The sequence below is a fragment of the Epinephelus moara genome, chromosome 5, assembly GCF_006386435.1.
Source record: "Epinephelus moara isolate mb chromosome 5, YSFRI_EMoa_1.0, whole genome shotgun sequence".
NCBI lineage: Eukaryota > Metazoa > Chordata > Actinopteri > Perciformes > Serranidae > Epinephelus > Epinephelus moara.
The window spans coordinates 28,626,691-28,650,320 of NC_065510.1; the positions used below are offsets into that span (position 1 = coordinate 28,626,691).

At 43.1% G+C, this 23,630-nt stretch overlaps 1 protein-coding gene across 2 annotated transcripts; it reads right to left on the reverse strand.

Annotated features, from left to right (window-relative positions):
* Positions 1 to 62: 62 nt before the first annotated feature.
* Positions 63 to 22,355, reverse strand: LOC126390178 (girdin-like). Of its 2 annotated transcripts, XM_050044346.1 has the most exons (29): positions 21,986 to 22,355; positions 21,812 to 21,903; positions 19,935 to 20,040; positions 16,909 to 16,978; positions 15,573 to 15,631; positions 15,392 to 15,475; positions 14,967 to 15,107; positions 14,530 to 14,705; positions 13,564 to 13,645; positions 12,286 to 12,444; positions 12,016 to 12,162; positions 11,716 to 11,860; positions 10,719 to 11,396; positions 10,418 to 10,623; positions 10,103 to 10,297; positions 8,713 to 8,843; positions 8,463 to 8,604; positions 7,755 to 7,928; positions 7,386 to 7,547; positions 6,964 to 7,241; positions 6,717 to 6,860; positions 6,425 to 6,611; positions 6,069 to 6,214; positions 5,780 to 5,872; positions 4,306 to 4,511; positions 3,605 to 3,682; positions 2,781 to 3,032; positions 2,525 to 2,587; positions 63 to 1,790 (listed from the first exon to the last, which is right to left on the reverse strand). In XM_050044346.1, the coding sequence occupies exons 1-29, from the start codon at positions 22,046 to 22,048 to the stop codon at positions 682 to 684; spliced, it is 5,568 nt and encodes a 1,855-aa protein (XP_049900303.1). In that variant the 5' UTR covers positions 22,049 to 22,355; the 3' UTR covers positions 63 to 681. The 2 variants fall into 2 exon arrangements, with proteins under 2 accessions (XP_049900303.1, XP_049900304.1); XM_050044347.1 differs by lacking the exons at positions 2,781 to 3,032; positions 3,605 to 3,682.
* Between the last annotated feature and the right edge of the window lie 1,275 nt (positions 22,356 to 23,630).

Here is a 23,630-nt window from a genome sequence, read left to right on the forward strand (position 1 = left end):
TGGGCGGGCACGAGCGCTCCTGCACCGTTATAAAACAATGACAACACAGATACACCGTTTACATAGAGGGGCTTTTATTTAAGGGAAAATAGCATTCAGGTACACGTCCTATTTTACAAGATGTACAGCTTCTCACACATGAACATTGGGCTCAAATTTAACAACAGACACAGCAGTCGACATATAATAATTTAAAAGTTCTGTCTGAGTGGCAGGACATAAATAGAAACAGCAGAAATCAATAACATGTTTGGCAAACACAAAAAAACTTAACAGGATTGTCAGTGTGGTAAAGTAAAGGCTCGAGTCACAATCTAATTTTAAATAAGCAAAAGAGAACATCTACCAAAATGTCATTCACTTAACAGAATTTGTGCAAAAAAAGAAAGATAAAACTGTCAATCTGTTGAGCTACTACTCAGGTATATTAATATAAGAGCATAATAAGAGCTAGTACTTTTACTAAAGCAATATAAAAAGACAAAACATCACAACCAAATAAACATATTTTCATTTACACCTTTACATATGACTGTATACTCAGGTAGTCAGAGGAATTAAATGCGATCACACTAAATTACAGTGACTTAAATTGTGTGCTTCAGTTAATGTGATGAAAAGTGGCTTTGCAGCTTCCTGTTTATTTGAATGACATGATATGACATGATGTGACAGCTGTTTTCATGCGATTGCGAGCTGCTTGTCCCTCTCCTCCAGCCCGGCTGCATGTTCTGCATTTTGACTCTGCCCATTCTCCACATTGATCAGTGTTTGTGGTGTGTTAGGAGCGGCCTCCTGGCTCTCAAGTGGACAGTTCTGCACCCGAGATGGATCCAGACAGAGGAAGGTCTGGTTGTTGTCAAGAGCATCCAGGCTGGTCGTGGTCGTGACCACAGAATCACTGAAGATCGTGTTTGAGAAGACGGAGTTGAACGTGAATGAGGAGCCAAAGAGTGACTCCTGTACAGGGGATTTGGGGTCGTCTGTTGGAACAACAATTGTTGGGTCTCTGGGAGGTTTGACAGGAGGAATGGGCTCAGGCTCACTGTTATTGGTCTCTGGTTTAGGTTGACTCGCTACTTCCTCCTGATTGTTGCTCCCCTCTGTAACCTGGGCAGAGAGCAGGTCGGTCTTGACTGTAACCCTGCAGTCACTATTTACACTGGAGCGTCGGGATGATCCCTCTGCTGTGGAAATGACGCTGCTGGCTCGGGGGAGACTTTTGGGTGACCTGGGCTCTTTGAGTCGCCCCTCTTTCCCCAGAGGGGTGGAGAAGCAGTTGAGACAGCCAGACATTGAGGATGACTTACCCTGAACGTACAGCACTGTGATAGGTGAACAAGCTAAGGCTTGGGTAGTTTCAGCTTGGCCAGAGGTCATTTTTGAATTCATCCCATTGAGCCCTGGGTCAATTTTGACTGAGCTTGCTGAATCTGACGAGCGACGCATCACTTTCCCTCTTGACACCCTCCGGATGCTCTTTGTACCCCTTGTGAGCCAGAAGTCCTGGGAGAGCCCAGGAGTTTTATGTTTTGGTGTAGACTGGATATCTGAATTCTGGCTGTTGGTGACGGGCATAGTCGAGGCTTTCTCCTTGTGCTGCTGCTGCTGCTTCTGTGTGTGTTGGGGGGTGGAGGTATCACTGGGGGGCTGGAAGGAGGAGGCGGAGCAGCGGCGTGATGGAGGCTGCTGGACAGGGCTGCTGCCATTTGACCATGGCTCATTTTCCAGGCTCAGGCTGAACTCTCCGCTGCTCTCACTATGGGCTCGACTCGGGACGCCATTCAGCCCTGGAAAGAGATTATAAAGGTTTTATTATGGGGTAACAATAGAATATATACACAAATTTTCTCTTAATCACAAAAACACATTGGCTGTATCAAGATAGTGTTGGAGATATCGGCTGCAGAGATGTCTGCCTTCTCTTAAATATAATGAAACTAGATGGCACTCGGCTTGTGGTGATCAAAGTGCCAAAAAATAAATTTCAAATTTCAGGAATCATGACCTGGTCAGTCAAGATAATCCACAGACCTTGTTGTGAGCAGTTTCATGCAGGAACTATTTTCTTTCTACCAAACTACTACTACACTTGAGTGTATCACTGCGCAGAAGGAAGCGTGCATCTACTCATGGGCAAGAGGCTCCCGATTGTGACAGTGTGAAATGTAAACATTAATGGCGTCCACTTCAGCTGAGCTGTAATGTTAATTAGCTCGGTGGTTCTAGGTGACTTAGTAGCAGTAAACACACAGTCCAACACTCTGCAACTCACACCAAATCAATCTAGATTGATAAACAGCTCTATGAGGGAAAATATGTATATATGATTGTATATTTAATGACCACCAGAGGACAGCAAACTCAAGTCTTTCTCTAACAGTTGTTGGCCTCTGTCGTCAGCACAGAGATTAATATGAAACAAGGTCATGATTGCAATTTGATGGATTTGCTCTAATTCCCGAGCTGGTAATACATCTGTATGCTTGCTGAATCCTCTAAACGAGTATCCACGGGGCTTTACCGTGGTTTTGCTCGTCGTTGTCCTCAAATCCAGATGGCACAGCACTGTCACTTGAATCCTTGTCTGTGGGGCATAGAATGAGAAATCACTTAACGGTTACGAGCGACTGACACTTTCCAACACTTTAATTTCTATGCTTAAAACAAGAAAAGCACACAGGAGCGGCGTCTTTGCTCTACTCTCCTACACACTTTACTTCAGAATCTAACTAATGAAGATGACATGAAACAAATCAGCAGCTCGTGAATGCCTCTACCTGTCACCCAGACTTCAGAAACATCTGGAACAGTGTCGGTGGTGTCTGTGGTTGGGATTGTGACGTGGCCGGATGGTTGAGTGGTGGGAAAATTAAGGTGGAGGATGGACAAGATGGATGTGGTGAGGGATGAGGACAATGCGTTCTTCCCGTCCTCCTCCACGTCTGCCTCTGACCCTTCCAGCCGCTCTGAGCTGCCTGCCCACCGCTCCTCCTCCAACAGGGCCGAGGGGTACGCCAAGCTGCTCAGGGCTGCATTGTTGGACCAAGGAGTGGAAGAAGTGGGGAGTGAATGAGGGAGGGGGATAGACAGGTGAACTGGCCTTGGAGATTAGGAGGTATTTTTGTTCTATGGTGTGGAAAACATGGAGACGGGGATGGCTTGTTTGTGGTTTGATACAGTTAATCCCTACAGTACAGCTGCCTCCTGGTAGTGCTGAGCTCATGCAGCGTCAGTGCCCTCCTGCAATGCAGCATTTCTTTGACCTCTGAAAAAATACCCCAGATTGTCTTCAAATATAGCCACTCTGCTCAAAAGTGCCACCCGGGTTGAAGTATGTCATATAGTTTCTAACTTAGTGAAGTTAATGCGGTGAAATAAGGTTGGCATGGACACGTTACTAACATATGACTGCTGATTTTACACCTGTTGTGTAGCACCCTGGCTGACAATGATGAATCCTACTTAGACTAAGGTTACTTTGGTGTTATGGCGTGCAGTAGAAACAAAATAAAGCACAGATACACTTAGTATTATCAAGTTAGCAGTGAATAAAAGGCGACAGTCAAGATGAGGGTAGACACCGGACCACAATCTTTCTTACACATGGAACGACGGAAGAGGGACTTGACTTTGTCTCTGTCCTTCAGCCTGTTCCTCATACGGGGAAACATTTTGGTGGCTTTTTAACAGCAAAGTGCAGCCACATGGGAGGCAGACAAAGGGATGGATGCAAGCAGAGGGAGGGGTGTAAGGGAGGAGAGAGACAGAAGGGGGAGATACGGGGAAGGAGGAAGGCAGGAGTGAAGAAACACATTAAGAAACAAGTAAGACAACAGGGAAGACATATTGAGGTTTGTTGAGGAAAGTTCACACACATCATGCATCATCATGAATGATCCTTGGGACATGAGACACACACAAAGATGCTTATTTTTTAAACACACTGCAATACATGCATTACTTGAGTATTTATTACACTGTTTTACTTTAAAATCCATTTATTTAAGTTTTCACACTTCCTTGAAAAATGCTGAGGTGGAGGGGGAAGTTTTATCAAAGCCTGGGAGGATGTTCGTCCTACAGATACCGCTTCATGTGCAGATGAACCCCTCTGTCTCTTGGCTGTGAGCTGAACTTGACATGTACAGACTCCTGAATGATCTTTGTGCCCTGCCTCTGATGATGATCTTACTTCCAGGTCTATGGTTGAAGCGGTGATGGAGGGACTTTGGCACTTTAAAGACACTGGTTCCGCCAAGTCAGTGGGAGATGATGTGGTGAATTCAAGAAAGCCATACTCACTGCTGTTTCGTCGGGGTGAGATGGCATCACCTGCTGAGGCTGAGCCTCCGGAGCCATCTGAGCTGATGAAAGAGCTGTTGTCGAGACAGGGGAGGTGCGGCTCTGCGACACCTGAGTGTGTAGGTGTAGGAGGGCGGTTGAGTCCATGCTCACGGCTATTGGATTTAATCAACTTCTTCAGTTTCAGAGTAATCCAGTTTCCACGTCTGTGGAAGGGCAGATATACAAGAAGAGATTGGATCTGGAACTGGACTAGCTATGAATATTAATTTTTGTCTCATATTCAGATTAAACAATGCATACTCAAATCTGCTGTTATCAGTATTCTTATCTTAAAAATGTTGCAGTTCTTCTTAACTTTACGGAGCATTTTAGCATCTTGCAGCTAATTGTTTTGGTTTACTTCACAGCCCTTATAGCAACATTTTGGGCTGCAGTTTTTTTAAAGTGAAAAGCTCTGATAAACCCACAGTAGTCTACTTGCCCACTACCACACAACAGACAGGCAACTTAATAACAAGCTGGTGAACATAGTGGAGCACTTAGCAGTTAAAGATTTATTTCCCTAAGGAAGTTGGTGGAGACCAAAAACAGAGTTAAAACTATAATTACTGCCTCGCGGTTGTATGCGTCTGCCAACTAGTCAAGTTAAAGTTTATTTTCATGTCTGTCCAGACTTATATGCAGCCATGACAGTTGAAGATTCATCAGATATGGATGCTGTAGAGAAGCCCCATATTCTAAAACATGGATGATTCACACACATCTTCAACTCAGCAGCCGCAGCAGAGATTTTTATAATCACCCAAAATTAGTGTCACTAATTCAGTATCTGACCAAATGTCTCGCCTTCTGTTCCTGAGTTATCATGTTGAGCAATGGCCTAAAAGTATTTTTGCATAAAGTTATGATGTCACAGCTGACCTTTGACCCTTTGGGTATAAAATGCCACCCCTTTATCATTTTATCCTGTTAGACATGTGTGAAATTTTGTCATAATTAGCATCTAAATTCTTGAGTTATGGCCAAGAACGTGTTTTGTAAGGTCACAGTGACCTTTGACCACCAAAATCTCATCAAATAATTCTTGAGTCCAGTGAACGTTTGTGCCAAATTCGAGGAATTTCTTTCAAGGCACTGACATAATGGCTCTGGCAATGGCTGTTGTCGGTGTGGAAGCACAAAAATAAGCTAACGTGAGTAAGACAACAACAACAGCTTTTCAAAGACCGATGGAGCTCACTGTATCATTGACTACACTAAAAATATTTCTTGACCAATCAAATTACTGTAGATATGAACTGTAATGTGTGAACTTAAATGACATAACTTGAGATTCTTGTCAATTAGCCAAGTACCTCATAGTGACCAAAATATAACAAGTGCTGAATGTGAGAACAGAAAGCCCAGACAGTCATTTCACCACAGTTATAGTAAAAAGAAATCATAGCCATCAATATTATAGGCATCTTACCTGCGAGGAGGCGATGGCTCATAAAACTTGTACTGGTCCATTATCTTTTCCTCCAGCTTCTCCTTCTGCCTCCTCAAATCATTAAGTTTGTCACTGAGCAGAGACAGGCAGATAGATAGGTCATCTGTTATAATTGAGGGCCTGACGTCTATTGTACTTTGGTACCTTTTGTGCTGTTTCTCAGTAGTGTGTAAGCTCATTAACAAATTAGTGTAACATGGTGTAAATCAACACAAGACCCTTTTTAATGCTATGTTATCTTGTCACGGTTTTGGCCATGTTAGCTTACATATACTGTCGCTCTTCAACGTGAAACAGATCCTTGCTCTCCATAGTCTGCTCCAGCAGGGTTCGGTTCTGCAGCATCAGGGTCTCGATCTGGCTGAGCAGGTGGCGATTCTCTTCCTCCAGGTTGCCCTTCAACTGGCTCAGCAGCTACACATCACATTGACAAGCAGTCATATGTTGACATGTGAAACACACACTACTGTGAAATCCTTAAAATAAAAAAAGCACTATACAGAACACCAGCGTATTGAGTGAATGCAGCCCTGACTCTAAATAGTGTTTGTGCTCAGGTTAATAGTTAACTACAAGGTAAATGTGTATTATTTAATAAGCATTAACACTGCTGCATGTCAGTACCTCACACTGGTTGGTGAGCTTTGTGGAGGTGATATCCAGTTGCTGAAACTCCTTCTTGAGCTTGGAGAAGTCAGCCTCCAGCCAGGTGTGCTCCAGCTTGGCCTCATTCAGCTGGCTCTTGAGCTGTTTGTGATCCGCCGTCAGCAACTCGTTATCGTTAAGAAGCTGACGGTATGTCTGGTTTAGCCTTAAAGAAGAGATACACAGTGATGTTTATCCCCTTGTGTGAGCCAGCAATCATGCATTAGTCTAGGTGTGCATTAGTGTGTATATGCTCCTTGTGCCTCCTCACCAGTCCTTCTCATCACGGAGCCTGCAACACTCAGCAGCAGTGGTCCTGTGCTGTTCTTTCTCCAGAGCCATCCTCATTTGCTCCTCCTTCAGGGCTTTCTCCAGGTCTTCTAACTTAGTCCGCTGCTGCAACAGGTTATTGTACCTAAAGACACACCCACCACACACATGAACATACAGGGATCTCGTACTGCATAGACAATTCAATGATAGTTCCTAGGTCGTGGCTGTGTCTCTTTTTCCCCCACCTGTCTTGCAGTGTGCGATGCTCCAGCTCCAGTGTGCGATGGGCGTTTTTCAAACAGCCTTGCTTGCCCATCAGGGCCTCATACTCCATGGCTTGCCGCTCATGCAGAGCCGCCAGCCGCTCATGATCTCGTAACAGCTGCTCATGAACACCACGCATCTCTTCGCGTTCCCGTATGGCACCATCCCGCTCGCTTTCTGTCCCCAAATGCTGCTGCTGTAACTGAGCATTCTGGGCCATGAGGGAGGCACTCTGTGAGTTCAGAGTAGATTTTTCCACCTGAAGAAGAAAAGGGGCCCAGTTGATTAGGAGTTAATGTTGCATATCAGTGTGTATTGATGCAGAGGCTTGAATATAAGTATGTGTGGACAGGGGCTGTTACAGTAAGTGTACCACAGAGAATAGTGTGTGTTAAAGTGGCACCTGCAGGTTAGCGTTGTGCGTCTGCAGGGCTGTGTTGTTCTCCTGCAGTGAGGCAGCCTGCCTCTGCAGGGCGAGGATCTGAGCCTGCTGACTGTCAGACTGACTCTCCAGCTGCTTCAGCTGGGCCTGTGTAGCCTGGCGCTCTGCCTCCAGTGTCGCATTCTGAGGAGGACAAGAGAAGATTATTGTAAAATATGACATTAGAACCAGGAGGTTGTGTTAACTTCATGCCCCGCAGCACACTGTTGGTCTATTATTAACATTAATTAACACCAAAAGCAAGTGCGAGTGAGTTTAAGAGCTAATTTTACCATTTTATAAATGGGTCACTATATAGGTCATTTACTTTAATGAGGACCAACCACTTACATTCCTCTCCACTTCGATGAGACGGTCCTTGAGCTTCAGCAGTTCTTTGGTGGCCTCCTGGCTTTCACGCAGCCATTCGCTCATTGCCTTGCCAGTCTCTCTTGGAGGGGTGGAACTCGATGCTGTCCACTCTTCCTCTTGCCTCTGCTGCAGGGCCTCATAGCTCAGTTTTACCTGTGGGGTCAAACACTTCTGATAAAACTTCCCCCCTGTAGCAATGTGCAATATACAATGAATTTTTTGAAGAGGTTTTTCTCAAATTGGACACTAACAGGCATGGGCAGATTATGAGACAACAGGGCCCCTGCACAGACATGCAAAAAGGCCCAACCAACTCTTCTGCACAGGAGCAAGACACACAGACTTTGTGGTGTTTTCGCCTAATTTTCGTTGTTGTTTTGCATCTCTTTGTAGTCGTTGTGCATCTTTTTGTGGTTTTGTGTCTCTTTGTGGTCATTTTGAGTCTTTTTGAGGCAGCTGTAGCTCACAGCGGATGAGCCACAGCGGGTCGTCCTCCAATTGGAAGATCGAAAGAGTGTATTAAGCTGTGTGGACCTTGTACTAATGACTAAGGAGAACTCTGGACCCCATGGCTGGACCAGTTGGGAACTTGGGAACCACTGCTTGACCACTTGGGAACCAAATCTATTTTCATATGTAAAGGGAGTATAAATGAGCTGTTAAGGTGAATTTTATGACATGACTTACAGTCTTGAGCTCTTGGCGCAGTTGCTGGTTCAGGTTGGAGGATTCCTGCAGACGAGCCTCCAAAGCTGCCATCTTGTCCTCTTTAATCTGAAGAGATTTTTTCAGAGACGACTCCAATTCTGACTCAAGCATCTTGAACCTGCTGCATAGAGGAAATACAGAATTTTGTACCAACTCTGGCATTATAATACTCCTTATTTCTTACCATATTCACTTAAAATGTCGGGAACTCCAAGCAGTATGTAAGCACCTGCTGTCTGGTGACTCCTGTTCAGCATGCTGTGCACTCTCCTGGTTCAGGACCTTCATTTCCAACTCATGGGCCAGCCTCTCCAGCTCATTGTCTCTCTGCTGGGTCTTCAGCTTCTCGCTCACCAGCTCCTAAAGATGGAAAGTAGATGTGGAGTAGACAAAAAAAAAACACAAAGACATTTATTGACAGTTTTGGAATGAAAACATCCAGAGCTCATTGAATTAATCTGTTTGGGAAAAAATAAATCTTTGGAGTTCTGGGGCTGTATTCACAAAGGTACCTAGTACAAAGAGTTGCTCCTAGTGACGAAAATCTAATGAAGAAGAAAAGAAAATTCTAATGATTGTAACGTTTTCTTTCCCCTTAAAGTTTTAATTACCCTTAAGGTTAAGACTAGGTCCTTGTAAAGTAATTCACAGAGCATCTTAGACCTTAAAAGAGCTCCTAAGGTGAAAAACTGTCAGGAGTAGGGAGGACTTTTAAGAGGCTTAAGAGTTTTTTAATCACAGGAGAAAATGGAAACACAAAGAGGTCAGAGAAATATTCTCCAAACGCTGAATGACAGTGAGTAAATTAAATGCTACAGATGAGATTATGCAGGGATAATATGTGTGGTTGAAAATGGGGTGTCCACACATTGGAGGCTCACAAATCTGTGACAACCAATCGCATCTGTTAAAAGAATGTGTCATAACTAGCAATAGGGTCAACCACACCTCCTCACTACGGTAAAAGTTTCTGTCCCTTCCTTGGTCAGATTTGCTCTGAGAACTTTCCTAAATCACTCCTAAGCTTGGACTTCTTACTAAAAATGTTTAGCCTAAGTAAGGAGGTCTCTGAGAGTATTCTCAGAATGTTTGTGAGTACGGCCCCTGGTGGTTGAAAGAATGTAAGCAATGTAAGTTTTAACCAAAACCAAACCTATAATCCACAGAACCAAATGTTCATAATCTTTTTTTGACTATTTGTTAAACTGCAGCTGTGGTTAAGAAGAAATCAGCAGAACTTTGCACGTGTGACAGCTCCCATATAAGGACATAAAATTACCTTCACAAGAGATGGTTTCTTGACACCTGGCTAAGTTGCCGCCACTGTGACACAACAATAAACATACATTTTGCAGTATTTTTACTTGCTTTTATCTAATTTTTCAAATCAAATGCTCGTATTTGATGAGTTGTGGATGCTATTACACGTGAGGTATGCAGATAAAATCTTGCTAAAGGTAAATTCCCCTGTGAACCTCTGTGAAACACATGGGCACTGCTGCTGTAAAAAACATTAGCACAGCATTATCAGTGACACATCAGGTTAGGTCAGGGCAGATATTTAATCAGTCAGCACAAAAAAAGAGAAAAAACAGACAGCACAGACTTCCCCCCCTCACCTCTCTGAGGGTGGCCAGGGTCCTCTGGTCGATAGCGGCTTGCTTGGTCAGTTCTCTGTTGTCTCTCTCCAGGCCTTTGACCCTCTCAGCAGTCTCCCTCAACCCCTCCACCTCCTTTACAAGAAAACGCATCTCCCTTTCCAGGCTGGCCATACACACATTGCTGCTGTCTAAGTTGGCTTCCTGGATTTCAGCCTGAGAAAGAGGATGGTAGAACAGTAGCTATTTTATACAAGAGCACTATAAGTCTTCCAAACATTATCCTACCATAGGTTAGCACCTGGCACCTTGCCTTTAGAAAGCAAGCCTACCTACCTGTTGGCGGAGTCGTCGATTCTCTTTCTCTAGCTGCCTCTTCTCCCTCTCCAGGACTGTGGTTTCTTGCTCCAGGCTTTGCTTCTCTGTTTCAAGTTGCTCCAGGCGCCGCACAGAGATCCGAAGTTCCTCTAAAGTGGCCTGCAAACTCTGGTTCTCTGCCTCCAGCTCCTGAACTTCTGCCTCTAGGCGCTGAACTTTACGGTCTAGAGAGATGGAGGGTGGGTAGGAGAAATGAACAAATTAGTAATTGCATGATTGCATCTCTCTCTTTAATGTTGAATTGATCCACAGAACCTACCAGTGTTATCAAGGGAAGTCTGTAGATGCTGATTAACTGTGTCTAGGGCCCTGCACTTGGCCTCCAGCCGCTGTGTGTGTTTGCTGGCATAGGAGGAACGTGTTGGCAGACCTGTGAAGATGCTGTCGTGGCTGGGACTGCTGCTCTTTGAGCCAGAGGAGCGATCATGTGATCCAACAAAACAATGGAGCCTATTGTGATTGTTCTCTAAGACTTCCAGATCAGACATCAGTTCTTTGAAATGATCTCCACTGTCTCCGTCCTCTAGCTGTCCTTTCTCCTGAATATGAAGGTCTGGATTATCTGTGAGGAGGATCTCACTCTGGACTCCCTCCATCTCCTCTGCGTGGAGTGGCTGATGGCAGTTTGAATTTCCATTCAGCAGCTGCTGTGTTACTGTGTTGAGTGGGAATACATTAGTGCGGTTTTGTATATTTGAGCAGGAGGTTTGCAACCTCATGGGTTCACCTGTTGATGAGGTACAGTTGTTGGTGCTACACACCACCTGGCAGACATGATCATACTGAAGGTGGCGGCCATGTTTGGGCTGCGCACTGTTGGTTATAGAGGCGGCTCTGAATTCCTCTATGGTCCTTAAGAGACTTTGGTTCTCCTTCTCCAGCTTCAGCATCCGACTGCGGGTCCTCTCACTCACCTCCTCACTCAGAGTCTGCTGACCTTCACACAAACATATAGGGGCAATTAATTGAAGACTGTGGGGACTTGAGACAGAATATAAGACTAGTTGTCCAGCTCATGTTGGAGAAACTGTGGAACATGCACTGCCAATCACACCTGTATATTATGGCAATGTCCCAAGTTAGGTTTATATTGGAGAGAGGTATTTGATGCCCTTAAAGAGGTTCTTCAACAAGATATTTCACAATATAACATAACATAATTTATGTATCCATTTCTTTACTTACCCTCACCATTCCAAACAATCCCATCCATTAGTTCTCTCATTACTTCATCTTATTATATCACCAGCTCTTACCTTGAGAGTTCTCAGTGGTCTTGGACAGCTGCTCTAACTCCCAGCCCAGATGCTGGGACTCCTCCATGCTCCTCCTCTGAGCCAAACACAGAGCCAGGTTCTCCTCCTGCAGATCCTCGATGCGCCTCCGATCTGCCTCCCTCTCCTGGAGTGGAGACACAAAGTATCAGCAGAGGTATGAGGACAGATTCTGTCCAGCCGCAGAAAGGACTGGATGATCATTAAATCTTCAAGAGGACTTATGCATCAGTGTTTTTCCTTTTATGCTGCTACTGATCTCCTTGTGTGCAGATGTCTGACCTGTTCCATGTCGTGGACCCGGGCCTTCAGCAGCAGACTGTGCTTCTCCAGCTGGTGGATTTTATCTGAACGTGCCCTCCAACCCGCCAACTGATCCTCCAACACCTCTTTGGTCTCCTGTAGCACCCTGTTATCCTCCTTTACCTCCTGAAAAACACACACATACAAAAAATGTATCAAAGGATTTAGTAATTTAGTAAGTTCCAAGCATATATAATCAGAATTCATGTCTTAATATTCCTGGTAAAGCATTTATGAGACTGCTCTAACCTCCACTTTGGCCTTGTAGAACTCCATCTTGTGCAGTTGCTCCCTGTAGCGTCCCACCTCACTCTCCAGCTTGTCTGCCTTTATGGCTCTCTCTCTCAGGGCGTCCAGCTCATCACGGTAGGTGCGGGCTGCACGGGCGTCCACAAGCAGCTGGGAGTTCTGGTGAAGGTTCAGGCACAGGCATGATTTCTAGCAAACACTTAATGGCACTCTGCATCAATCTTTCTCAATCGGCATATGACGGTTTCCTGTCATTGTCAGTTTGTTTCGTTATTTGTATTTAAAGCTGCATTGATTAATGATTAATGGCTTTGGAGATCTCAAAAGACCAGTTTATAATACATGGCATAAGAGTATAAGAGTACAATGTTGAACATTCGGAATGATTTATAAAAGCTGCAAGGCCCAAGTGTCCATTCATAAGATCAGCATTTGTTATAAATAATCTTGTAAATAGACTTTATTGTGTACAAAGGTTTTTTCCTATGTTTTTCTTGTTCTCTTGTTCTTTACTTTGTGGGGTAGGCTATGTGACGTATGGTGCACAGGCTGTTGTTAGTTAGAGTTAGAAACACACCCTTCTTACCCTACCCTTTAGTATTCCCTTCACATTGCATGTCTTTCAGCTCATTTTTTTTCTATGGTCTGCTACTTTACTGTTCTGTACTACAAACTGAGTACAAACAAAGTAAGCAACTAGTTGGTGGAGCATTTAGCAGCTAAAAAAGTCAGATATTTCCCTGAGGGGTTGGTGAAGAAAAAAAACAGAACTAAAAGGAGAGTAAATATTGGATTTACATTCATCATGTGGATGGAAACACGACTCCAAATGAATGCTAATGTTGCTCTGTTTGCTGGATGTATAAACAGGCAGCTATTTGCTAGCAATGTTCGACAGACCAACTTTATAATGTGATAATGTGTCGATGTTGTGTTAGCTTGTTCCGCTGCCCCAAAGTGGTCGAATAATCAATAAATGCTGCTTTAATATGCAACAACTGTTTGGATGTTGGACACACTTTAACCATGCTAACTTGTACAGCCACAAGGATTAAACAGAGAATACAAATGAAGATCTCCTGTTCAGACAAATCCATATAAGCTCTGGTTGTATCTCTGAGTCAGAGTTCAGAGGTTTAAATTGCTGTCATTAAGCACTGCTCTGCAGTAAAATGTGGTGTGCAATAATCTGCGTAATCTGCAGAGCGGTCAGGAGGTTACTGTGTGTCACCATCAGAAGGAGCCGCAGTTTATACTTTGTCTTTTCTGAATTCAAACCTCCTGCTGGATCCTCTTGAGCTCTGCCTCCATGTTCTCCAGCTCATGTCTGCAGTCCAGCATCTGCTCACTCTTCTCCTCTCTGGCGGGTCGGATGTGAAGTGCAGAGAGACAAGCAGGTGGGCTGGTTAATGTGCACTACTTTTCTGCAATATTTTGATATATTATAATACTGAAAATGATCCAAACAAATATTAATTTCAATCACTTTTATGAGGGAACAAATTTAAAATGCTGAGTGGCAAATGCAAAACAAGTAGGATCATTACTGGTGTTATAAAACTTAAACTACAAACTTCTACTGCACAAACCTACATATAATTGATTTCAATATAAAGCTCCTTATACCCCGATTTGTTTAGTCTCCCATATATTGTTCCCAAACAGATGCATGTTCAGATATGCACGTGAGAGAACTGTCTAAGGCCAGGGCCATCCATGATGCTTTAAGTGATATTGTGTTTGCTCAGAGGCAGCAGTGTGTGAATCTGAGCATCCCAACAAGAGAGGACAATACAGCTGAGAAGATGGGATAGAGAGCAGCGATGGGACTGAGATCTTGATCGGATCAGGTTTTGTGTGTGTCTGTGTCCATGTGTGTGTGTGTGTGTGTGTGTGTGTGCAGTATCCGCTGAATTGCAGAGCCAATGTGGGTCAGTGGTGGTGTGCAGCCATGAAACTTGCCAAGCGGGCAGTAATGTGGGCCACCCTCCCAGGGGCATCTCTTATCCTGTAGTATCTCTCAGTTTCTCATTCACTCTCTATTGGCAGCTCCCCAGAGCACAGGCTAACTCTAACAACCATCCTGAACTGAAACAAGAGACTATATCAAACTCAACAAGCACTTATTGTGGGGATGGACAACTCCTACCAGTGTCTATGTTTGATTTCATGCAAGTTTTTTTTTTAATCTTTTTAAATTCCCCTAATATTAGTTTTAAATAGAATTAACTATCTGGTACTCACAGTTCTTGTCTAAGTCGTCTAATTTTGGCCTTAGAGTCAGCCAGCTCCACTGCCAGGTGTTGTTGAGCCCCCGTCTGCCGCTGCATGCTGGGAGAGTAGCTGCCGGACTGCGGGCTAGAGGGGCTATTCAGCAGGCTCACCACACCTTCCTTTTCTTGCATTAGCTCTGCTATTGTCTGCAAAAAGGGCAGGTTACAGATTAGCTTTAGCATCACTTCACCTCCTAAAATGTGAGCACTCAGAGTAGAACTGTTAAAACTTAATTAATTTAACAGTTTCACTACCCACAGAGAATTTTAACATCTTATCCTGCACACTTTATACCCAAAATACGACTTCATGTACACAGTATTTTTTAGATTCATACACATGTTCAGATGAATTGTGCCCATTTCTCTTAAACAATCTGAAAAAATGATGAAATAAAATCAATATACCTCTAGATGGGTGTCCCTCTGGTCCAGCACATTTCGGAGGTGCGTGGCCATGTTCCTCGCTACGGCCTCCAGCTCATCCGGGTGCATCTCGCTGGATTCCAACCACTGCAGATCCAGAACATTCTCCTGACTGTGGGTCAACTGGTTAACATGGGACAGGACAGTCAGGGTCGCAGCTCCACAGTGACATAAACAGTTACTTATTTTTCTTCTCAATAAATCCTTATTACTTCCAAGAATTTCATATAAACTGTTCCTCTCATAGTATATTTAGCTAACAAGACAAACATGCTGTGTGATTTCTGCTGGCTGTGAAACCTACTGTATACAGTATTCTTTATTAAGCATGACTAATGTATACAAACTGACTTCCTGTACAACAAAGCTGTGGCATTGCAAAGCTCATGTAATATGAAGTCAGATACCTCCTGAATATGTGCAGCTATGGCAGCTTTTGTGTCAAAGTCAAGCGTCTGGATCCTCTCAATATACTCCTCTTTTTTCTCACACTGAAAACAAAAACAGAAACATACTTAGCTCTTCACAGCTCACGCAGTCACTTTGTTTGAGGTTTTCTGCAAATAAAATCATCATGTCGGCATTTACCTGCACTGCACAGCCCAACAACAGCAGCAAAAGCGTCTTCATCTCCTCCAGACTTTGTTCTGCGTGGGGAAAAAAAAGTTCATTATCTGAAATAGAACTTATCAGATTGAAGTATTGAGGGCTGCTGGCATGGATTTAAGTTGAATAGAGCGCTGGCTGGTGAATTTGGGTCACTTCTTGCCAAAGCCTTACCATCACAAGGCAGTGAGGTTATCAGACTGATAGAGTGCAATTGAATTAAACCTGTATCAGAAAGAGCTAAAGCAGCCTGTCCGTTTGGAAATACTGTAACCATTTCCAGTTTACGCTGACTGCTTTCAGTGTTGGAAAGCCTGTTTGGGGGAAAATGCTACCTGGCTTTCATTGTTCACTAATTAGAAACAAAGATTATTTCATTGTTGCCTTTTCCTTTATGCAATTAACAATTACATGATCGCTATTAGCTGACTTTAGTTTCATCAACATACCTGTTGTAATATATATTTTTTTTAAATGATGGATATATCATTTTCTTAAATGACATTTTCTCTTAGAGCTTTCAATTTGACCAGTTTTGCAGTGACACTACGTCTATATTATGCATGTCCACATCTCAGGTAAATTAAAGGATACTCTACCAACAAAATGATCATTCTATATAAATTATTCTCCCTGTTTTACCTTGAATTTAGGAAGAAAGCTACGTTTTTCTCGCATGCCTCCATGGTGAACGAAGAATCCAAAAAACAGAGAAAATTCCTGATGTATTGAAGTAAATGGGGGCCGCATTTAACGACAACAAAACTATATTAAAACATCCATTTACAAACTCTCACACAATTAATGCAGTATAATCCAAGTCTTATTTATCCAGTCCTATGCTCAGTACTTCCCAAAAACATGTATTTTCACTAAAACCTTACTTTTTAAACACGTCTGCATATAAGTAGCACTCGTGGGAAAACATGTGTGCTTGAACTCTACTCATGCATTTCATTGGGCAGAGTTTGAACGCATGCATTTGCCTAGATGTGCCTCTTCAAAAGCTGTGTGAGACTTTACACAGATGTTCTAATATAATTTTGCTGTTGTTATACACTGCTTCCATTTGCTTAAATTCATCAAGGTTTTCCCTGTTTTTGGATTCTTCGTTCATTGTGGAGGCACACAAGAAAAACAAAACTTTAAAAACGCATGCAACGTAACAGGAAATGATCATTTTGTGGGTGAAGTATTCCTTTAATGGAAATAAGTGCAGTGCTTATTGAGTGTCAGCAAACAGACTAATCAGGCTTCCAACCACATACTGACTTAGCAGCTCCAATAGAGAGGAGAGACGAGGAATAAAAGAGCATACCACAGTAAGGAGTCCTGCCAAGCAGCAACACGTTTGGCAAAGGAATCATGATTAACTGTCTCAGATTATCCTGCAAAAGAAAAGGAGAGAAACGGAGAGGAACGAGGGAAATGGGGTGGACGAAAAAGGCAGATAGGAACATTTTAGACCAAACTGAAACAAGGACACTTCTTGCGGTCTAGCCAAAGTGCTTGAATGGACAGGGACGTATGTATGTACAGCGCATAGCAGCTGCTTCAACACATGTATAGAAACACAGCCAACAAATGGAAGAGCACCCTGAATGGGTAGATGACAGAGCCAGTTTCCCTGGTGCAGGGGTGAGATCCACCAAAAGTGTTTGGTACAGCCTTGTATCAGGCTATAAGTAGCTTGCAGTCATGTGTGTGTGTACAGGATGTGTGCTGGTGCGTGTGCAGTAATTGTTGATAGCTCCTAATCTCCACCCTGTAAAGTTCAGGAAACTATTACTAATTCCCATATGCAAGGAAAGCTACAACTGACATTTAGTCCTTGATGTAATCTAGTCCACCCTGCACCAACAATCACATTTTCCACTGACTGCCACCGTGACCCTTTAAGGAAAGTTCAACTGAGTGGCCATGAATCTCACATCCTTCTCTCCTTTCCTCGCTCAGTGTGATTACGGAGTGTAAAACTGAGAGCAAGTCTCAAAGTTTTAAGTGTTAGTAGAAAACTTTGATGCAGAAGCTTGTTTTGAGGACAGTGAAGAGGATGAAAATAGAAATATAATAAGAATACAGGACCCTGCACTAGATCAAAAAGTGCATCTTACTGTCTATCTATTCGTTCATCCTGATAACTGTGTAAGACATACCAGTTTTTCCTAAATGTCACTAGAAACCAAGTCAAAAAATGTTGTACAATTTCGTGCATTCGTCGCCTCCAGAGGATGAATCATGCTGACTTTGGTGGTCCCTGACTTCTCCTCTAGTGCCACCACTAAACTGCCTTTTTTGTTTCTTAGTAAAATGCCTTTACAACAACTGGATAATTGCCATGAAATCTAGTACAAACATTCATGGTTCCCAGACGATGTATCCTAATGATTTTGGTGGTCCCTGACATTTCCTCTTGTGCCTTCAAACTGTTGACATTTGGGGGTTTGACTGAAGTATCTCAATTGCTGGATGGATTACTATGGAATTTAATAGACAATCACGTCCCCCTCAGAATGAATTGTAACCACCTTGGTGATCCCCTGACTTCTCATGTAGCACCACCATCGACCTGCAAAACTAACAAAAGTCCAATCAGTCTTAGGGACCTGACACACCAAGGTGATGAATGACTGTCAGTCAATGTCAGGCCTTTGGTGGGCTTCTGTTGGTGTCCTTCACCGTTGGCATTGAATCTGTCCTGTCGGTTTTCCTTTTTGAATGACCTGCACTTGTATAGCACCTTTCTAGTCATCCGACCACTCAAAGCGCTTTTTACACTATGAGTCACATTCAGCTGTTCACACACACATTCACACACTGGTGGCCGAGGCTACCATACAAGGTGCCGCCTGCTACTCAGTTTTTAACACACCAATGGAACAACCATCAGGAGCAATTTGGGGTTCAGTATCTTGCTCAAGGATGCTTCGACATGTAGGCTGGAGGACTGAACCGCTGATCTTCCAATTGGTGGACAACCCGCTCTACCTCTGAGCCACAGCCGCTCACATGACACATGTCAAAAACAGACTACCATTAATGGCTCCTGTGGAGAGTTATTTCCTATCAGTCCTGGAACATACATGCTAGTTAGCCGTTGCCTGTAGTCTTTGTGGTGTGTTCATGTGCATCTTTTTGGCCACGGCGATGTGATGTGATGCAACATTAAGCCTACATTGCTACTAGTTCTTTAATGCTTGTTTGGTGTGTCTGGGTCTTTAGCTGATGTGTTCAGTGCTAGATGTATAATAAAAATAAAGTATAATATTTACCATGTTCACAATAAATAGTAAATATTAAAATTTAGCATGTTAGCATTGAGATTGTGAGCATGTAAATGGTAGCATTTAGCTCAACACACTGCTGTGCCCGGCCTTGCAGAGCTGCTAGCATCACTCTAGAGACTTTTCTGTCTTATTTTTCAAGCAGTGGAGAAGTTAAGTCCTTCAGCTAACCTTACAACATAAAAACAACCCAAATTAGACCAGCATAGATGTGGTTTTCACAACAGCAGTTCAAAGATGCAAGAGCTGCCCTACATCTACTTTTACTGCATTGCACTTGTTCAGGGGTTATTTTAATGAGCAGAGGAATACATAAAAAGCTGCAGTCTGTCTCAGGCATAAATGAATGCTGATGTTTTTCCTGCCTGTTAGGTCCTTGGATGGAGAGCTGGGTTGAGAGTGATTAGAGTGGGTAAGAAGTAATCAGACTCTGAGTTTACCAAGACTAACTACAGTATAAACAGTGATGAGATATGATGATTTTAGATATACCATTAACCTGCTGTACCAATATATATATACAACCCCATCATTCCTTTGCAGGGCTAATCTCAAGAACATGTCCTGTTCTCAGTGAAATTACTTTTCTTGTGCTCTTAACAGAAGAAAGCTTAACTCATATTGTACTTAATTACTCTGACACAGACAGCAAATCCAAGATTCAGCATCAGTGGTGTTTGCCAATGAATCCCGTGACTTTATGTGTCACTCTAAAGCTCTGTCTGTTTGTGGCTCTGACTGCAGCTTTACTGTGGCTCTAAACTTGCTGCTGTGCTGATTACACAGATGTGTGTGCTTGGCTGATATTTAGGGCATGCATCTTAAGAACTAGTTGATCTGCTGGGACACAAGTGCGACCAACTATCTGGCTTTGCGCATGTGTGGGATGGAGTGTGCGTGATGGATGATGCAAAACTGAGGCAGAATTGAAAAAGTCAAATGTTTAGATATGATAATCCCATGTAGGGAGAGATGGAAAGCTTAATAGCCTGCAGCATGGATACATTATATAACATATTATATGGCTGCAAAACAAGGGGAGGGAACATCCAAAACTCACCAGATAATACGTCTTGATTTGCTGAACAAGGAAGTTCAGGTTCTGGATCCTCTGACTTGGATCCCTGCTCACTTTGTTTGCACCCTGAGGTGTAGCCGAGGGATTTCTGCAGACGGGGTGCAACATAAAGGCATTTTACTTGACATTTCTGCTATTCACGCTCAAAGAAATGGTTGTCAGTGGAATGGAGTGAGAGGAAGCTACAAGCTGGTAAAGTCTTGGCTCAGGCATCGCCGTGAAAACATGTATGAGGTCTCTATTCATTCCTAACTTTAGCCTGTGTGACGTCATTCTTTTCAGCCAACAAACCACACTGTTTTCGAGCCAAAGGGGGTGGCATTGGACTTTCCACCCAAAGGAAACCCTTTAGCTGGATTCTTGGGAGCTGTTGGCTCGGGCCTAATGTAGTCTGGGGCTGAGCTGTCATACATTACAGCTGAAATGCTATCATTCAGGAAGCTTTATGCAGTTATATAGGTCAGACTTCAATTTGCTACCCAGGAAAAGTTGCTAGGTACAGATTTCAGGGGGATGCAGGGGTCACATCCGCCATAGAACATGTGCACTTGTCCTCCCCAGTATAAACGTCAAACTGGCAGAGGACTTTCACTTTGACATAATTAGACATTTACACCATAAATGAATGCAGAAAAAGTAGTCTGGTGCATAAAAATTCACCAGAATGCAAGAAATCAAGTGTTTGGTGCTCAAAATATTCTGTTGAAGGACCCCAAAGCCCCCGTTTCATATGTGTCCCCTCAATATTGAAACATTCCAACCAATGCCCTCAGTTGCTAGCAAAGTAATGGACTGAAATTTGAAGCACATTGCTCCAATTTGTTTTAGAACTGGGAAAAAGATTCAGACAGATTGGATGACCGAGGGACAGAGATGCTGCTCTCCATCTCTGTGCTGTTTGTCCTGTTTCCCTGCCTCCCCCCTCAATCCCATCTGTGTCCCAGTGCCACTAAACACCAGCAACAAGGCCCTAATCCCAGAGGGTCTCCCAATCCAGGAGATTATCCCGCCTCTTCCCCTCCCCTCGGCGCAGCATTGTTTTGCATTTAGAGCTGGTTATTGTGACCCTGGGGGATAAGTGGGATGAATGGATACTGTAGACTTGGGGTGGCTAGACAGCGTTATCCACAAGTGCATTGGGTCATCAGTTTTTTTTACCCTTTCTTTGCAACTCTTCAATTTCAGTTCTACTGTCAGTGTTGTAAGTGTCATTTCATCCCAACGTGAAGACTAAAGACAGCGTCTCGCCACCTGTCAGCTCACATTGCAAACTGCCAGAGGACCATCAGTTAGTAATTGTCAAGGGTGAGGGTAATTCCCTCAGAACATAAGGCACCCAAATCATAATCTCGTAAGTAGCATCCTGACAGTATCTATGATGGCCCTCATGTCTTGGGCCATTTGCAGTCTTTTTCCTCTCAGTGTCTCTAACTTTCATGCTAATTCTAACATTTCTTAAGAAACCCTAACCTGTAAGCAATGAGGAAGTTGCATTTAAAGACCGCTGCAGACTACAAAGATCCTCTTTATTGCTGCAGGGGGACAAAGCCAGTACTGTTAGAGCTTGTGTATTAGCAGACGCTTGATACTGTATCAGTCGCTGCTATAGATGAGGGGTGAAGATATCTAATTATTAAAAAAAGATGTGGGCTTAATTAGGATGATTTCTAGTATTCGAATGATGCACTCAAGTTAATAATAATCGTCATTATCAGATGCTGAATCAAGCATGACAGACAACATCTTCGAAAAACAGGCCACTAATCTGAACATCCATCAGGACAGTGCTCACAGCCTAGATTAGAAATGTGACAAATGAAAGACAAGCTGTGAGAAAGCTGCAGCATGAGGTGACTTACATTTGTGTCATTATGTCATTCAGAAAGACTCCATCCAGTAATTCAGAGAAGTCCAAGTGCATGCCTCCATCATGTGGCACGAATGTCTTCACCTATATAGAGGACAGTATACAGGATGACAGGCTGACATCACAGTGTCTGGCAGGAAATCAGAGAGCCTTCTGCATTACTTACCCAAGTGACAAGTGGGCTCAGCATGAACTGATCCAGACAGGGCAGAAAAACTCCACTCTCCATGGCTACAAAGACTGTGGGTGATAAATCTCAACAGAATATCCCAGATGTTTCAATCAGGCAGAGACTGGCAGCAGCTACATTTTCTTCACAAGTGAAGAAGTGTTGCTGAAGTGCACCATCCTCATCGTCCCATCCATCTTATTTTAACTAGTTGAGCATCTCCTCTCGGCACTGCGGTTCAGACTGTCGGCGTTTTCACTCACAGACTCCTCTAACAGCTACATCCACACAGTTGAAGCACAGTCCTATCCGCATTTTGTCCCGCAACACCACACACACACACTAACATCCTCCCTGGTCCTCTGCTGCAAAGGCATCTGCCGTCAGCCCCCCTCCTCCTCCTCCTTCTTTTCCTCCTCCTCCTCCTCCTCCTCCTCCTCCTCCCAGCCTCCCTGCTCGTCTCACAAAAGAGTTAGCTCTGATGTATGACTGATTTCAAAATATGTCCAACAACCAAAAGTGACAGGTTATTCAAATGTCCTAATTCCTTTAAAAAAAAAAAACAAAAAAAAAAAAACTCGTAGTGTCGACAGCACAACGTGAAACGCTCCCTCCCTCAGGACAGTTTGCAGCCACTGCAGCAGAAGTGCTAAATAGAGCTATCTGAAATATCTTTGCCTTAATCTGTCACCATGGCAACGGCGCCCCCACCCCTCCCCATCAGCAGCAGCTTCTCTTTCACACGGCAACAAAAGCAACTCTGCTGCTAACACACCCACTTCAACATCACACACTCACACACTGAGATGATAGTTTGTTCATGATCAAGAGGATATTTAACAATGTGCAGCAACTTTTTGTAAAGTTCTGGATATGTTTTAAACTATTAGTCATTTTAATTTACTCACATAGTTGAGCCAAATTTCTCAAAAATAACTTACAAACATTTACAAAGTTTCCCTTAATATGATACCCTTCATTATTTTCTGAGTAAATCCCCTCAACATAAGTAGGATGCAGCCCATTCTGATTGCACAGTAAAAGATTTAAGCACCACTAAAATGATTAACTGAATTTAGGCTAAAAGGTTGAACTGAATTCGAGACAGACTCCCATGAATCTCACCAGGCTTCTTCCCCTCAACACAAAACCTCCAAACTCATCATGCCAAACTTTAGCTGACAATGGTAGCAGCTTGTGATGGTGCTGTGGCGCCACCCTGTGTTAAAGACTGGAATCTGTAGCTACATGTTCATAGATGCAGCCAAACATACTGTAAAGACCTTGTGCATTTACTCAAGTAATGTAATAAGTACATTTTTAAGGTACTTGTACTTTAATTGAGTACTTTAATTTCATGCAACTACATTTCAGAGGTAAATATTACACCTTTTACTCTACTACATTTATTTTAAAGATTTAGTTACTAATTACTTTTTAAAAAATATATATATTATCATATATTCTTTTTTTAATTTTTTTTTATTTTATACTTTATTTTTTAAAGTCACCACGTGTCTGTGTATTCATATGTACACTTGAGAAGAAAACAAAACAAAACAAAAAAAACAAAAAAACACAACAACACCATCAACAACAACCTAAACGTACACATGAAGCAACATACACATGAAAGGGAAAA